General features: G+C 39.4%; 1 protein-coding gene across 1 annotated transcript in view; it reads right to left on the reverse strand.

The window, feature by feature from the left end:
- Positions 1-15,364, reverse strand: part of Phactr2 (phosphatase and actin regulator 2) — a gene marked incomplete at its 5' end in the record, with an annotated part of 83,134 nt that extends 67,770 nt beyond the window's left edge. The window contains 1 exon segment of the mRNA XM_013516614.1: positions 15,197-15,364. Coding sequence (XP_013372068.1) covers positions 15,197-15,364 — 168 coding nt within the window.
- Positions 15,365-18,820: the final 3,456 nt, after the last annotated feature.

The following is an 18,820-nucleotide window of genomic DNA, read 5'->3' on the forward strand; positions in this document are numbered from 1 at the left end:
TATAGAAATCTATTATATATGATATATTCATATATAACATTTCACAGAATTGTACAGTAAGTATTTTTCTAGATATTTATGTAGAAGTTAACACAATATTCAATAAACTTCTCTATAATAGAATATTTCTATGCAGGAAGTATTCTAGCCTCTACCAAATGCATCTTTACATTCTAGTCTAGTCCCTGCACCTTAGCAGGGAACCATAGGTAAACTTCTAAACTTCCCTGAGTTTCTGCCTCCACGTATGAGAACAGAGGTATTAAAACCCAAGGTGAATAGATACTAGGATAATTAAAATATTTTATAAAGTGTTTTGCACAAGTACAGACTGAATAAATATTTTTCTCCTCTTCTTTACATTTTCCCCTGCCTGTGTCTGTACTTCCTGTTGATAATGTTCCACTTGTATTTTTACTTTGCTATACGTATCAATTTAAAGGTAGCACGATGCAAGAGTTAAGAATAAAGACTCAGACAAGACTGATAAACTTCCAAGATGCTAACCAGAGGCCCCAGAACTGAGGGTAATTTATTTAACTTTACTGTGCGCTTCACTACTCATTCATTAAAAAACTCAGCAAAAAAGAAGAGACTACAGTACTTAGTGCCAAGAATCTGTCAACATCTGATTTTAAAATGATGATTAAATGATCATTAATGTTTTGCACTTGGATCATCCAAGGTTTTATCTAAAAACATCATAAGGGGTGAGGAGGGGAAACGGCGAGTGGGTAGTTTTCATGGGCACAGCTTTAGTTCTGGAAGATGGACAACTTCAGGAGACCTGCTGCACAACGATATGAATATACTCAACACTACTGATCTGGACCCTTAAAAATGGTTAAGATGGTAATTTTCAGGTTATGTGTTTTTTTTCTAGCACAATTAAAAAATTATAAAACCATTTTGGACTATAGAGTGCTATATAAACTACGAGGTGAAAAAAATTAAAAAGAAATTTTAACTACATTGATATATAAAGAGTTTTCTGTTTTCCAGTATTCAGTGTTCCTTCCAACCATGTGTTTATCCTCTTCTATTCCTTGGATAGCCTCTTACACCCATTTTATAAGAGGCACTGAGTGAACATGAAACAACATGAGTGCCAGCTTCCAAACCTAGACAGTATGCATCAGGGAAGTAGTTGAAGAAAATTCAAGGACAAAAAAAATACTCTAAGCCTAGAAGAGCAAATACCTTGCACCTAACACAAAAGAAGTAAGAATTAAGGTGCCAACTTATATTCCAAGTGGGAAACAGATCAGGGAAATATGTAAGCCAAAAAACAGTCACTTTCCAGGACACAGTCCTACTGATAAGAACTGGATTCGTATCACAGGATGAAAAAAGACAAAACAAAACCACAACAGGAAATAATAGGCAAAGGAAATAAAATAACAGACTTTCCTGACATGAGTTTTCAGACCCAGGCCAGAAAGAGTTCTGTAGTACTTTTAAAAGTGTTTAAAGTGGCACCACTCCAAAGGTAAATGAAATTAGGAAATTATCCACCCAAGTAAGGGATACAAACAATGAGATCCTCTCTTAAAACAATGCAAACTCACTTATCTTGCCCCAGTGGAAACCACATTTTATTAAGAGATTGATGGGAACATTGCTCCTTTCCTCCCCACCCCGCTTAAGAATCAAGAGTGACAAAAAAGGAAAGTAACTTAACAACAATGCATTTCAGTTTAGTGAGCAGGCTTTGTTTTTAATGTCATTATAATCAGAGATTAGAAAAGTGGTAGTATCCAGGACTCTCTTGACATGACTTCTATAGAACTCTCAGGGAAAATGTTTTGCTTCCCCGAGAATTTCCCCTAAAAAAAGACCAGGTCCTTGAGATACTAGGGGACTCCATGGAGCCACAAGTTTAAACCCAAAGCTCAGCTTGGATTAAACAAACAATATACCATTCTCCAGAATATACAGGAAGCCAGGCCGTTTCCTCAACTCCATTTAGAAATAAAGGTTTCTAGTTTATATTAATCTGAAGAAGGTTGGCACTGGTGGTGGTCTGGCCATTCTATTGTGCAGCTGGCTATTTTAGACTTGGGATAGAAGGTTCCCATATTTATGAAAACATGCATTTCAATTATGACAAATTCACATACACCTAGCTCTTAGTCTTTCCTATAAATGGGCTTTACCACTATAACTGACATCCAGTGGGTAATGAATACTTCATAAATAAAAGGTGAGACCGTGATTCTTTCCATCCATGTGTGCATGGAAAGACTAAACCAAGAAAAAATATATACATAACTGGTAGAAAAATAAAGAGGAATATTTAATCTCCTTTATATGGAATGTATATTGATATAAAGAAGAAAACTTCCATCACCATCATAGGGTTTTAAGGAAACAACACAAGAACTTTTTATGTATGGCAAAATTATTGTACGTTGTGTCTTTTGGCCAGTGATTTTCTAACACTCATTCAGCCTGATTAAGTTCAGTTATACAGTACACAGGTATACATATGGTTGACCAAAGCACAAGCCCTGCTTTGCCTCTTTTGTTGGTCAATGATGTCCCCTCATTGACCTTTGTCAAACACAGTAGCATACTAGTTATGATCCATTCCTGAAAGATGTCCCTACTATATCTATTAAGTTGGTGAAATATTTGTTTTGTCTATGATGGCCTTTCAGATTTTTAAGCAACTTTCAGTATAGAATAACACTACAGAAGGATTGAAAATGAGCTCCCCCCCACATTAGCACTATCCAAATCACACAGACTCATGTAATAAGGCCCATCAGGAACTTTTCATTAATTTAATCATTTCAAGAGAACTGAACCGCACACAACACAAGGGGGAACTAGTCTACGACTATATATGTTAAAAAAAAGAGTGCAGGGGAAGAGCACTCCCATACAGGACGAACCAGACAAACCTCACTGGGAAATGTGGGCTTCTCTGGAGATGAGGGGAGCTAGTTAGCAGTGAGGAAATCTGCAGGAAGAGTTGCCTTTCCATTTCAAGACACCAGAGTGCCTACCAACTCTCGCACAAGCTTAAAGGGAACACCCAAATGGCCCTATAACTAGTAAAGAAGTTGCATTTACAATTTAAAATCCTTTAGGCACCGACTACTTCACTGGTTAATTTTTATCAAACTTTTGAGGGAAAAAGAGCATCAATTTTACACACTTTTTTGCGGGACTAGAAGAGGAAGAGACAGTTTCCAAATGATTTTACAAAATCAGTGTCACTCTGATACAAAAACCAGACAAACAGTATAATACAGACAAGAAAACTACAGAACAATATCATCAATTTCTGGTACCATGTTCTGAATAACTGAGCTAACTGGCTGGGTAAATATTACCAATTCTTAATAAACTACAATTAAGTGAAGTCTATCGAGGAATGCAAAACTGGTTCAATATTCAAAAACCTATCAATGTGACCAAACATAACAGTAGCATTTGAGAAATTCAACATTGTGTGTACATAATAAATACTCTTAGAAAACCAGGAACAAAAAGGAAACTTCCTCAACCTGATAAAGTGCACTTAGGAAAAACCCTCATCAAATATTCTACTTAATGAATTCTTTCCCCCTCACGATGAGAACAAAACAAGGATGTCCCCTTTCACCTTTCCAGCTGATGTGTAGTAGAAGCTCCCACTACTACTAAAGATAAGAAAAGAAATAAAAAGCATATTGACTAGAAAGGAAGAAATAAAATCATTCCCATTAACAGATGACACAATTACTCATGTCGAGAATCCTAGGGAATCTTCACTAGAACTACTAGAGTTAATATGTGAATTTAGCAAGGTGGCATAATGTAATCATATTTCTATAAACTAGCAGTGAACAATTGGAAATCAGCATTAAAATGTTTAAATATATATTTATATCATTTATAGCAGCTTTTCTTTTTTGGTACTGGAAATTGAACTCAGGACCTTTGCGCTTGCCAGGCAGGTACTGTGCCTCTGAGCTATCTCCCCTACAGTAACTTAAGGAAACAAACAGGTATAAGCTTAACACTATTTTATCAAAGTTAAAAATGCTGATGAAAGAAATAGAAAAGCCAATTTAATGGAGGGGTACCTTAGGTCATAGACTAGAAGTTTCGACAAGGTAAAGATAATAATTCAACCCAAATTGCAGTATTGGCTTAAGGAAATTTCAAAAAAAATCCCAGCAGTAACTTCTTAAGAATATAGTCAAACTGACTCAAAAATATAAATGAGAAGGTAAACAAATCAAATTATTTTAAAACAATTTTAAAAATAATACAGTTGGAGAAATCACACAACCTAATTTTTAGACTTAAAAAGCTACAGTAATCAAGAAAGTATGATATTTGCAAATAGACACATAAATTAAAAGAACAGAACACCAAGTCCAGAAATAGACCACACATATGTGGCCAATTAGTTTTTAACAAAGGTGCAAAAGCAATTCAGTGTGGAAAAGAAAGTCTTTCCAACAAATGCTGTTCAAAGTTCTTAAGCAAAACACCAAAACCATAATCTCAAAAGATTAATTGTACCTCATTAAAATTAAGAACTTTTTCCTCTATAAAAGGCACAATTAAAGAATGAAAAGACAAGCTCCAATACAGTAGGAAATATTTCCAAACATTTCTGACAAAGGGATTATACTTAGGATACATAAAGTACTCTTAAAGCTCATTGTAAAGAAAACAAAATAATAAAAAAAAATTGGCCAGAAGACTTGAACTGACTTTTACCAATGGGGATATATGGAAGAAAAATATACTCATTGATTTTTAAAACGATAAAAAGGCAGTTCAATAGAAAAAGCAGTCTTTTCAACAGATAGAACTGAAATAACTAGAAATTTATATCCGAAAACCAAACCTTCACTTAAATCTTGTACCTTATTTAAAAATTAACCCTGAATTGATCCTAGAACCAAATATAAAGCATAAAACTAAGAAAGCATTAGAAGAAAATGTAGGAGAAAAATTTCTGTGATCTGGAGTTAAAGAAATCTGAGATATCTCACCAAAGCATGATCTATAAAGAAAAATTAATAAATATGACTATCAAAATTATGTATTTTTGCTCTGTAACTTATTTTGAGAATGGTGAGACAAGCTACAGACCAGAAGAAAATGTTTGTAAATCACATCCACCTGATAACTATTAAAAAATAGATAAAATACTTTGACAGAAACTTCATAAACTTGAACATGTAGAAGGCAAGTAAGAACATGAAAACAAGTTCAGTATCATCAGCTATTAAGAAAATCCAAATTTAAACCATGAGAAATGGCACTACATACCTACCAGCATGTCTAACACTGAACTAATGACTGCATATCTGTGTTCCTAGAACCCTACTGACCACAGTGAAGAGGTGGAAACAATCCACATGTCTACTACAAATGAGTGGGTAAATAAAATGTGGCATACCATGGAGCCTTAAAAAGAAATCCTGTCACACGCTACAGCATGGAAGAACCTTAAACACGCTATGCTAAGTGAAACAAGGTGGTCACAATGGACAAATACTGTATGATTCCACTTCTATGAGAGATCTAAAGCACTCAAATTTACAGAGAAGGTAGAAGAGGGGCGCTAGGCATGGTGGTGCACACATATAGTCCAGCTGCTTGGGAGGCTGAGGTGGGCGGATGGCTTGTGCCTGGGAGCTCAAGACCTGCCTAGGAAAGACAGTACTACCGTCTCATAAAGAGTAGGAAAAAAAAGGAAGGAAGGAAAGAAGAAAGGAAGGAAAAGAGGGAGGGAGTGAGGAGGGAAGGAAGCAAGAAAGGAAGGAAGGAAAAAAAGGAAAGGGAAAGAGAAAAAAAAAGAAATAAGGAAGGAAGGGAGAAAAAGAAGGGAGGGAGGAAAGAAGGAAATAAGGAAGGATGGATTACTAGAGGGCAGAAGAAAGTTGTTCAATAGGTTTAGAGTCTCAATTCTGCAAAATGAAAAACTTCTGGTGATCTGTTTCCGCAACAAAGTAAAACATTTAACCTTACTGAACAGCACATTTAAAGATTAAGATCACACCTTTGATATGCTTTTTACAGTAAGAGACAGTGATGACAATTCCCGAGTGATTCCACATATGACCTTGAAAGGACAAAACTAGAGTGGAGAATGGATCGGTGGTTGCCAGCGGACGGCAGCTGTGGGGAGGGCACCCAGGCAGGTGTGACGATAAGAGGGTCCTGCAAAGGAGACTTCAGAGCCTGACTGAGGCAGTGCTTGTGCAAAACTAGACACATTAAAGCTTTCAGAACTGTACACACACACACACGCACACACACACACACTTCTGGGAAAAAATGCATGTGATGCATGACCAACAGAATACCTCTCCTGAGAAGAGCATGACTTCAGTTGCAGCAACTGAAGCGAACTTGTTGGGAGGAACGGAGTTGCAGGTCTGTGCCCCACTCAAGACATAAGGAAATCTCAGAAGTCTGCAGTGGAGTTGTCACACAGAACAAGTATTTCTTATGTTTCTTCTGTGGACTATAAATTCACTGGCCCATGGCAGCAGCCAAAGAGAAAGGCAAGGCAACAAGAAGCTTTTGGAAAACTCAGATAGCTGTTCACGTTTCCTGAAAGGGCACGGGTTTGTCATAGTTGGCACAAACGAGTGCGAATGGAACGTTCCAATCCGAGGGGCTGCGGGCAGTCTACAGGGAATGCTAGGTGTCGTCTTCAGGGGACACTTACAGGAGGGTTGCCAAGAACATCCACATAAGACCCTGGGGGCCAGACAGCAGAAGCCAATCTAGCTACCTCTTGGCTAAGGCCTTTATCTTGCTTCATGGAGAGGAGTCACCAAGGTTCATACGAAAAGAGAAGGTAGGAAGAGTTAGGGAACGTCCCTCCTTGCTCTGGTCTGGCAAAGGTGAAAGATGTCTAGGAGTGGAAAAACAGTATCATGAAGGAAATGACCAGGAAAAATGTTCTGAGGAAGAAAAGAGGAGCCCAAACGCCAACTGAGAGAGGACAGAAGAAAAACGTCACACAACAAAGAAGGAATGCTGACATGCTGTGTGTCTCTGCAACTGCAGAGTGGGTGAGAGACAGGAAGAGCGCCAGCCCTGGGCCAAGGGGGAAGGACAGGACCACCTCCCTCACTAGGCCACTGTTCTCCATCCGCAAAGCTACTCGCATTCCCACGAACATCCTCCCTGAGATTCCAGCAGAGTGTGCCTGGGAACTTTTCCTCTCTTGTTAACTATGGCATTCAGGCCCACGGAGGACCAGGTGGTCTCGTCAGAACCTTCAGGTCACAGAGCGGCCACTGGGGGGCCAGAGCTGCCAGCCCCACAGCCCAGCATGGTTCATGTGAAGAAATCTGTCCTCATGTGAGGTGCTTCATCTCATGAAGACATGAAGCAGGACTTCCTGAGATGCCCTAAACCCAAGTCCAAAGACTTATGCCCATGGGAACAATTGTCCCTCCCAGAAGTAATTTTGAAGGTCCTACTTACTAGTCAGAAGTCCTGGGAGGAAAGAGAAAGTAGAACAGGCAAGCTGTGGGTTTCTTCTCTCTGAATGAAGATAAATGAAAAGCCATTCACACTAATGGTGTGGAGGGCCAGGTCTGATCTATCTGGATGACAAAATTCATCCAACAGTATAAATCTGAGAAAACATGATGTTCACTACATGAAAATAGATGTGAGGGGCTGGGAAGACATTCACCGAACCGGCCTACCAAAGAGACTTGGAAGTTGAACTGGAGAGTGAGGAAAAGCACCCACCTAATAATATAAATCTGGAGGCCACGGAAGACAGCAGCCAGTACAGGAAAAGCAATACTAGAGAATCCTGGTGCTTTAAAAAACAAAGCTGACAAGAAGCTTAGGCTTGGAGTTCTTTCATTTAGAGAAGACTTATAAACAAAAGAGGTCTAAGAATTCAGCCTAAGCAAGTCCTTGAGATAAGGTGGGCAGGATTCCTGAAGACTTGAAAGAGACAGATTTGGTACAGGGCAAGTCAACAGTCAGAAGGAACCACAGATGTCAGAACTTTAGGAGGAAGGTATACGCCTGCAGGAGAATGAAAGTCACCAAGTTAGCCTAGCATGAAAACTAGCTAAGAAAGGGCAAGTGAAATGTAGTCACACTCATGGCCAATTTGGAGATGATAAGAGCGAGACTGGTCAGACTTACTTATCACCATTTCTCCAGACAGCCTGCCTGGGGCCTGGAACTCAATAAAAACCCCCAAGGAATCTAGACAATTTTATATGCTCCAAGAGTGAAACACTGTAAAACTGAAAAGAGACAAAGGGAGTGAAAGAACTTTAAGACGGAAGGATCATCATGTAACTGTTTCACCTAGGACGTGATAATAGCATCTCCCATCATGTCATGATAGTGAGACAGTCTGAGAAATGTGTTGGCTTGGCAATTTTATTCTTGTGCAAGAATGTCCTTACACAAACTAAGACAGCTACAACATCATTAGGGTGTATAATTTCATGAGACCATCATCATACATGTGGTTCATCATTGACTGAAACGTTATGTAGCCCATGACTGTCTATATTAACACATGCATCAATACATATACATATATAGGTGTACACACACACACCCTACTGGATAGTTAGAAAGACTGAGGATGATCTGTTTTAGGCCAATATAAAAGAAAATTTCCTTCAACTGAGCTGTGAATTAGGAGTGTGAGAAGAAGGTCCAGCACTCAGTGTCATCAGGATTTGCTGGAGTTGGGGTGATTCCTGCCCTAGAGAGAAGTAGATGGCTGAGAAAGCTTTCAACAATCCTAAAATTCTCAATTTCCAATGAAAACTCATAAAATGTTTTACTCTAATAATGAATAGTTTTGGCTGTTTTTTGGAAAAGTACTACTAATACCAGGTTTCAGGTACAGTATGGGTAAAATTAAGTTCATTTGGGAACACAGTTATCAAGCAGAGTCATCTAAATGCAGATGGGGACACCATCAATATGTAAATTAGGGACTCTAGTCAGAGGCGGCAAGTGTGCATTATTATTTCAATTTCTAAAGGCATTCTGAGTTTGACTGGATGTTTAAAACCACCCCAAACCCACCACCCCAAAACCCACCAATATAGGAAGGATTCTGAACTTGACCCCATTAGAGTGGCCTTTTGCCTTTTGGTTTGATGATCTATTAGAATCTGGCTCTTGGATTTGATATTAAGACAGGAAGCCATAACTAAATGTTAATAGAGTTAAATCCCTTTCTTGGTTTCCTGCTCCTGTACTGGTACAACTGTCGAGAGTGAAATCACATGATTTGCTAGTCATGGTGCTGGCAAGAGCTATCGAGATTTTCCAGCACAAGGTTCATGAATGTGAGGCATTTGATTAAGCAACTGGGTCAAGTTTATAATGGACTAGAATCACCATGTGTGAACATCAGCACTGCCAGAAGGAAGTGCATGCTGCCTGCAACTCATGCGATGGGATTTCTCAGCAGGCTTTTCCCTCCTTGCTTCCTGCCCCTTCTCATATTCTCTACTCCCATCCCTTGCTGTGGTTTTCTCTTCTCACTTTCTAGTATTCTACCTAACTCATTTGGATTTGCTCTGTCTCCTACCCTACTAGAATATAAGCTCTGAGAGAGGAGGAAGGTGGGTCTCTTTTGTATCACTGAAGTCTGTAGAAGTATCACCATGTTCTATAACCAAGCCTGACATACCACAGATGAAGACACTCAGTAAACAGGTGTTGAGAGGACAAATGAGCACCTTCTAACATGTAAGCAAGGAGCCTGTGTATGCTGCATGGCCTTGGCCTGGCTCGGTAACTCTGCTGCAGTATATTGGGAAGTGGGACCAATTCCTCCCTCGTACCCGAGTATGATGAGAGGGTGAATGGGCCACGAAAGCACTTCCATGTTCTTAGCAGAATGAGGTAGATAACAGTCAAAATACTGTCATGTATTAATGTACACAGAGCAGTCCTTAACAAACACCACCTGGGCAAATCCTTTACCATAGTCCTATTTTATAAGATATAGGAAATTGTCCCAGGCAGCCACATTATGCCTCTTCAGTTATGGAGAATATTCTACCTTACTATGACAAAACATAATTTTGGTCTTATCCAACCATGCCTCTCCATGTGCTCTGCTGAAATCAGGCCTGTCAGGTAGAACAAAATTATTCTTGAGGCCAAATCCTTTTAACAGGAAAAACTAGTATGCAGCAAATGCATATGTTAGTGTCACCTGTCAAGGACTGATCGCTGTTGATCTGGGTAGGAAGTCATCTTTCAAAGACGCAATAGAGTACAATGGTCAAACGCACTGGCTATAGCACCCTGTGGCTTGGGTTCCAATGCTGCCTCTGTGTTTCCTTGAATAAATCAATCAGATTTTCTAGGCCCAGTGTTATGGTTTGTGTCTGGGTGTCCCCCCAAGGATATATGCAGTCATGGGTAGGGCTTTTAGATCTTATGATTGATTCATGGTCCAGTGTTGGAATTATGGATGGGAATGCCACACCTGCCCTGGGGTGGGTAGTTTGCATTACAGTGTAGGGGAGGGAAAGAGGCTACTGCCCTCTGCTCCTCCCCTTGTGTTCTTGCTGCTTTTGCTATCTTTCACCAATACGAACTAAAGCCCTCTGCCATGTGCCACTCTTGGAGCCAGCCAAGTATGGACTGAAACCTCCACAAACTGTGAGCTAAATAAACCTTTCCTTCCTTAATTCTGGGTGTCAGGTATTTTGTCTCAGCATCGAGAGAAAAGTAACCAAGACACCCAGTCTCCTCATCAGTAGAACTGGACAATAGTAGCACTTGAATTTTCTAAGGCTGTTTTGATAATCTGATGAGTTAATATGAATAAAGTTCCTAGGGCAGAACCTGACATATAGTAGCATTTAAAAAAAGTAACCATTCTAATTATTGGGAGTGCACAGCACTTTAGAGAACTACAGCTTTTACCAGCTTACTCTCTCCAAGTTAATCTGATTCCTAGAATGCTGATACTTATCTAAAAATCTAGACAGGCATTCCTTTCCTATTATTAACAAGGCAAATAAAAGTCACAATTTTAATGGAGATAAATTGCTTTGATTTTCTTTGGCAGTATAATTTACTTTTATTAAGAGCAAAAGATAGGAAAGAAAAATTTTCTCAAATTATTTCATCAGCTTCTTAATAGTTGTATAGGGTTGTAATTATGATCAGCACAGTTTTGGTTAGTGTTTTAATGTGTTGTCTTTTTTCCCATTATCATTTTTTAATCCTATTCAATACTTAAGCAATTCAAAGCACATTTTAAAAATATATACTAAGTAGATTTATTCTATAAAGCACCTCCATAAAGTGGAGCAAAGATGAATGAGACCATATCTGCCCTTCGATGCTTTATGATAAATTAGGAGCGTAAGAGAGATTATAAACTAAAAAAGTAAAAGCACAGTCAATGAATTCAATGTTTCCAAGTCTAGATGCCAGAAAAAGCCACAGCTATGACGGCAAGAAGAGCTGGCGTGGGCAGGCAGCTGGGCTAGAAAGCACTTGTACTTAGAACTTCTGCAATTGCTCTTCCTTCACTTCTGCATCCATTCACAGCATGCAGCAGTGCCTGCCTGTCTCAATCAAAAGCTCTTTGAGGGTGGGAAGCTTGCTTGCTGATGTGCTGCTGAATACAGAGCAGCGCTGATACACAGACCATGAGAATGCATTTGGAGTTAACACGCTATGCTCAGGCAGTGCTACCTGTTGGGTTGGTGTTTGAGCATAAGCCGGAGCCTGCGCCAGTGTGAAAGACGTGGGTGTTAAGAAGAAAGGCATCCCCTGGCAAGAGAGATGGGCTAAGGCATGTTGCGACCTGCCATTTGAGGTTTATGGGAGACAAAAAAGGGACTACAGAGGCAAAAGAGAGAAAAATCAAAGAAACCAAAATAATGACAACTTTTATAAATCAAGGAAGGGGCAAAAGCTGGGGAGGCTGAAAGGAATGAAAATGAGACAGTGACGTGGAATTTAACAATCAGGAGGGTAGGAGAAACCTTGGTGGACACTGACTGCAGAGACTGGTTACAGGGGGAGCAGGGTCCAGGGACAGAGTGGAAGCAGCAGGTGCAGGTGGGCTTGGGAGGCACTTGGTCTCAGGGAAACAGACTATGCAGAAGTCCAGGGGAGCACTGAGTGTAGATGAGGTGTCCACATACTTAGCTTTGGGGTGACACAGGCTTAGTTAAAGGTCAGGAGGAAGTACTTTCACCTTCCTCTAAAAACAAAACACAACAGGAAAAGGTTATTACATAGGAAAAAAAAGTTGCACATGACATTTCAAGTTCTAAAGATAGGGAGTGGACAGACCCTTAGCTTAGGTGGGACTGAAAAAGGGTCCTCTCATCCAGGAAAAGAAAAGCAGTAAGAATAGCTGTCTGGGGTAGCACAGTCATGTGACATTGTGACTATGTGACATAGTTCATGTTAATACACTTTATAATGTTCATGCAAAAATAAAATAGCCCCACAGTGCGTTTCTCAAAATGTGTCCCATCATTAAGTGACATGTGACTTAGAAGGAAAAGAGGGCCACTCTCTTGACCTACAATTTAAATAAGGACAGCCTAAATCAGAGTCAGAGAATTTAGGCAATTTCCTGCTTTAAAACAATGCTAAATGGCTGAAAATTGGCGCACAACCCCAGTTTGCCTCATAGGACAAGATGTCTTCAGGCTTAGAAAGAGCATTCCAAAGTATAACTGACTCAAGGACACAAGCTGGCCTCCTCAGTCACAAACGTGTTATTACAAGAGCATTAATGAATTAGTGCTGCATCTATGACTAACTGAAAATTCCTACCACAAAAGCCCATCTAGGAAAAGTGGTACAGTATTAATTACTGTGCAGTGAAAGGTAGTAAGATTCATCTGTGTGATATCAAGTGTGCATATCACGCCAGGAGTTCAAGAGAAGAACAGACATAGAGGAGTTGCTTTTCTTAAAGGAAGTTTACCTTCTTTCATACTTTTGGATGTGGTGTTTTTCCAAAGGTGAGCTCCAGAGACTGCCCAGCTGCATATAGCTTTGATAATATTTAAATGGCTCAGTTTCATTGTTTGAAATCATTTTTTTCCTTCAATGATTTTTGAAATCACTTCTTAAAAAGAAAACTTTTCTCTTGATTATTTCAAACTGTGTCAGTTTTTCTCTAGTGTGATATCTTTCTTCAACATGAAGAAAACACATTATACACCATTTTGTGTCTTTTTTTAAGCTTCACTAGTGCTTTTTACATATTTCAGAAGGAATTATACCCTTAAAATAAAAAGAGAAATAAGACGACAATCACTTATAATTAAAAGAAAGTAACAAGGGTGCTAGGGATTTAGCTCAGCGGCACAGTGCCTACCTGGCAAGTGCAAGGTCGTGATTTTGATTCCCGGTACCGGAAAAAAAAAAAAACAACAACAACAAAAAAAGAAAGTGACAGGAAAGAGGAAAGGGAAGTTATTGTGTTTTTTTAAATGGATATCTTCTAAGAGAAAAAAGTAAATAGTCGAGTCAGGTGAAGGATGAGAGACACACCAAAGAGGGTTCCGTCCTCTGTTTTTATCGCCTTCTTAATGCTACTGTCTGCATCCCTACTTCCATCATGGTAACCACGGTAATTGAAAGGAAAAGCGTCTCCAGCTACTTAGGAAAATGGGAAAGAAAGACACTCAGGAAGTCCAATATGGTTCCATCTGCACCTGAAGAACAGGAAGGAACAAGAGGTCTACTGGAGACTAAAAGGAGTCAAGGGTCTCCCTGAGGACTCACAGCAGACTCTGGCACTAAAGCACCGTACAATTCAGTTCACTCAGCTCCCCAATTTTGCAGATGGGGAAACCAAGGCCCAGCAGCTGAATCCAATTTGATCAAGGTCATCACGCCTCGGTGGTGTGGCACTCTGTCCACCAAGTCCCACTGCGCCCCAGTCCAGGAAGCCACCCAGGCATTGATGAGAATCTCCTGCCAAACTCTCATTACTGTCCCCTCAGCCAAGTCTCTGTTCTTTTTGTGTGTGTTTCTCTATTATGGATATTTTCTAATACCCACAAGTACAGAGATGAGAAGAACCTCCCTCCTGTACCTATTATTAAGCTTCAGCATTTACCAACTCATGGCCAATCTTCTTTCTTCTGTATATTTTTACCCACCCCGCCCCTCCTCCAGGATAATTATGAAGGAAATCTCAGTTCTCATTATTTACTGTTAAATAGCAAATAACCAAAGAAATTATATAACTGCCAGTGCATAGGAGGCAGTTTTTTTCCAGGGGGGATTGCTGTCCCTATTGCACACCCTTGTGCTGTGTACACTATTTTCTGTTTTATTTCACAGCTCTAGGACTAGTAGTCGGTCTTACCTCAGTGCTGACCAACAAGGTGTGGTCTGTGACCTTCCACATGTCCTGGTGCTATTAGACTGTGGTACATGAGGAATTTTGATGAACACCTTGTTTCAGACAGTAAGCATGGAGAAAGCCAGACTTACATCAAGAGATCAATGCTCTTCTTCCTTAAACAAAACACCACTGACATCTCACATTTATTTAAATTGGGCTTTGATTTGGCCTGAGATTTAAAGCCCATTTCCTCCATGGACCCATAAGAAAGGCCCTAAATAATGTAATTCTTAGGTTTAATAAATCCACAAATTAAATCAACAGTGAAAAATTTTCAAGTCAATGGGTTATGGTTAGCTTAAGTCAGTCACCCACTTATCAAACCCAAGGACATGATGGAAAGTTACAGTTAAACAATACACACTGCCACATTTTTCTTTCATACAGCCATTTAAATCTTGTTCATGAAAAAAAATTTTTTTAAAGACATTTAAAATGATTTAATTAAAGGTAAGACTGCCAGAACCAGGCAGACAGATATGTAACTGTGTATATGGAAAATGGATGATTGCCACCACAATTATGTTGACTTATAGCATTTCCTCTCTAATTTTCTATTTTATGTCTTTCTCCTTACATAGTAAAAATTTTTACATGAATTTACAAATGTATATTTTAGAACAAGACTATATTTGAAAATCAAAATCAGTACAAAAAATAGGGCAAATCACAACCCTTTAACTGTTTCACCCTTAAATGAAATAACTTCATTTCAAATATAAATTAATTTTTTCCATAAAACCCCTGCAAAATATAATTTTCTACCTTTTGAAAAAATTTAACCATGTATCCTCTCTTGCCACAGAGTTTTGAGTCTCATACCTGCTGAGGTTTCTCTAAATTTGTCACTGGTCTTCTTTTTCCTCCATTTCCAAGGCTTGAAGATTTTACCGATAGTGGACAGTTTGCCCTTTCTCTTGAAGGGCGGCGTCTGGGAACCTGTCGGGGGGCCATCTGAGTTTGCTATGGAAGCTCTGTCCAGTCCGTCAACTGTATAAAGAAAAACCAAGTCAGACAAAGGCTGCAATAAAAGTTTGAAACAACATCTGTCCCCTCCTGGACTGTCAACAGCAAGCATGCCTACTCTAATTGGAATCGCACATAGTTTACTTTGTCCCCTTTTGCAGTTTACTCTGTCCCACTCAGTGACATCAATCGGTCAATCAATCAGTCAAACAATCAATCCATCAGACACTATAGACTCCTTAGTTAATCAGTTTGGGGAAATCAAAAAGAAAAAGAGACTTACATAATAGGTATGGACAGACACATAAAAAAATACAGCTAAATGCATCTATAACTACATTGGTATTTTGTGCAGGAATAGCATTTTCTAAGTATCCCTGAAATAGGATGTCCCTCTGGAGGCTAGCTTGGCAGTCTCAGTAATGAATATCACAGTTATGGTGTGCTTAAAGCCATGGTTTCTCCTTTACAAAATAAAATTTGGTGCCAGGAAGCTAAAGTCTATTTTTAAAATGCTAAAACTATCTTTTGCTTCTGTTACAAGGAAGTTTCAGCTGCCAATAAACTGATAGCTATCACTGACAAGAAGAAATATGTGCAAAGTGTGGATATCCTGTGTGAAAAAACAAATCTTCCAGCCAGGCACCATAACACGCTCCTCTAATTCCAGCCACTCTGCAGCTGATTGCAAGTTTGAGGCCACCTGGGTAACTTAGTGACACAATTAAAATTGAAAGGGGTGGGGGTGGACACATAGCTTATAGCTGAATGTCTTGGAGTTCAGTCCCTAGGACCACAGACAAGGAAAAAACTAACAAAAAAATCTTTGTATGCCTTCATCATTTTATTAATCATAAAAAGGCATGAAATCTTAAGTTCCTTTGCACTAAATTCTAAACAGAAAAGAGACAGCAATGACATTTTATTCTAAATACCAAATTTTCATGGCAGTGAACTGGAAGCAGCACAAAATGGATAAATTATGGTGCTATTCATTCAATTTAAATAACACTTGGCAATTAAAAAAGCAGATGGAGATATATGCAATAAGGTAAAATACAGCAAAATATTAAGTGTTGAATCTAGATGTAGATTTGTTTACAGGGTGCAATATTTTTATCTTCTCTATTTTTGAAAGCTTCCATAATAAAACATGAGAGGGGACAAACAAAACTGAACAACAAAAACTTTTGATTTCAAGAGTATGGGGTGAACTTACTTGGATCTTCTTATCCCTCTTTTGTATTTTAAAGAGAATAAAAATTAAGAAAAAAAAACAATAAAAACGATACACAATTTCAAAACAAGATGATAGGAAATTAACAATGGCTGTTATATTGCACACTGTTATCTTCAAAGTAGGCGTTCTGATTGCCAGATACAGGCATGCTTCCTAATGCCATTGCATAAAACCATTGATACAAACAACAACGTGAACAAATGCTGAAAACACCTTGCTGAGAAATCCACACAGAAGAAAATACACACTCTATGGTTGCCATAAAGAAAGAAAATCAGAACAGTAAATTTCGTTTTAGAATGAGAATGAGGTAGGACTTAACAGGAGGGGCATGAGGGAACTTTTTGGAATGGTGGAATTTGTCTCAGTAATGGTTGGATTATGTAAAACTGATCAAATTGTATTCACAAATTTTATGCATTTTACTTTATGTAAAATTTACCTTAGAAAAACCACAGAGAGTGAAGTCTAATTAATTTCAGGCACTGCGAGGTGTTTAAAGGTGAACTATACTGGTAGCCATCAAAAAATAAATACCCAGTAGAAGAGAAGAGAAGCTAGGTAAGTATCAATAAAGTAAAACACTGCATAATGTTAAGTGTTGAATCTAGGTGTGGATTTGCAAGTGGGAATATGATTTCTTTATCTTGTCTGTATTTTCTTAAAACTCTCATGGTAATATACTGGGGGAAAACAAAAACTGAATAGCAAGAACTTCTTCCAAGAAGATGAAGCATTCCCAGTGTCGGGGGAGCCCATGTGTGGGGAGTGGATTTCCATCCCACAGAGAACAACCCTCCCCTACCACTCGGGTGGTGTCAAACCACTTCACACTGGGAACAGGGCCACCCTCCCTATGGTGTCAGTGGAGGCCATGGGAGCTCTGGAAATTCCACCTCTACCCAACAGTCACGAGCCTCCCCATCATGTGTTAAGAGAAGACAAGTGGAAAACTTGGATTTTTAGCTCTCGTCACAGAAGTGACAAGGTGGCACTCACTGCTTCTTTGCTGGAAAAGTGCCCAACAGTGCCCGTGAAAGCAGAAGGTCTCAATAATATTCAGCATCCCATAACATAACACAGTACAGAAAAAGTTCAAGTTTCAATAAAAAAATCACTTGACATACCAAGAACCGTGAAAAATCTCAAGCCAAGTGAACAAAAGATAATCAGTACACACCAACTTCCAAATCCTTATGCATTCTTCCAAATAAGTAGAACAGAATTCCAGCCCGCTGCCTAGTGACCTCTACTCAACTTCAGGGCTTGTCTGGGCAGAGGTGTCCAGATACGACACATCTTCAGTGCAAATGGGGTCTCGTGCCGACTGGTTCTCCCTTAAGCATCCGAACCCTACTTTCAGCAGTAGTGCAACAGACAGAGTTGGTGTGGGCTGGTTTCAAAGCCAAGCACAGGAAAGTCAAATCTCCACTTCTATTCCTGTCTAACTGCTTTCCGTGAGGAAAGGGCAAAGCCAGGGAGGAAGTGAGTGTGTGGTTTCTCCCCTTTACACTGAACTCTCATGCAAGAGCTCAGTTTTGAACAATTTAAGTGTTATGAAATATAAAAGGGCTGACGACTGCAAAGAGAGGCACTAAAGCGTCCGTCGCACATTCATCTCTGTGGCCCCAGCAAACATCGCCTTATTTCCCCATACCGGAGTGGGAACTTCACCTCCCAAATCACACACTGTCGCTGGGTCTCTGACGTACCGTAAGAATTCTGCCTTCCACCTGAACCAATGACGCAAGTCTGGTTTTCTTCTGTAAACAGAAATAAGCAACAAAACCAAAAAATAAATAATTCCCTAGAGGACAGAAGGTGGCAGATGTAGGGCTGCAGAGAGGTGGTTGATGAATGAAAAATGAAAACCTTAGTGTTAAATTTAATAATACGTAAGAAATTAGGTCTCATTGTCTTTATGGTGCATTTATAGCTCCATCTTTATCTCAGCTCTGTAAGGGGCCTGAGCCAGTGGCCACCCCAATATCTGTGGACATTTAGAAACCCCTTTCTCCTTATGGAATGAACCCACTTGTGATTTTATAATTGCCGGGCTGTTACAGTAAACCACACCTATGATGGCCCTGTTGGCCAAACCTCCACCGTATTTCTCTCAAAGCATGAAGTGAAGAGGACAGTCACACGCTTTGAGTACTTAGAAGAGTATTAACTCTCTCCCTTTCTTTGGACACCCAGGATACTGGTGATGCCATTACTACTTCTACAGCTTTTCTTCT

Source organism: Chinchilla lanigera, unplaced genomic scaffold (assembly GCF_000276665.1).
Source record: "Chinchilla lanigera isolate Chin_1 unplaced genomic scaffold, ChiLan1.0 scaffold00035, whole genome shotgun sequence".
Classification (NCBI taxonomy): domain Eukaryota; kingdom Metazoa; phylum Chordata; class Mammalia; order Rodentia; family Chinchillidae; genus Chinchilla; species Chinchilla lanigera.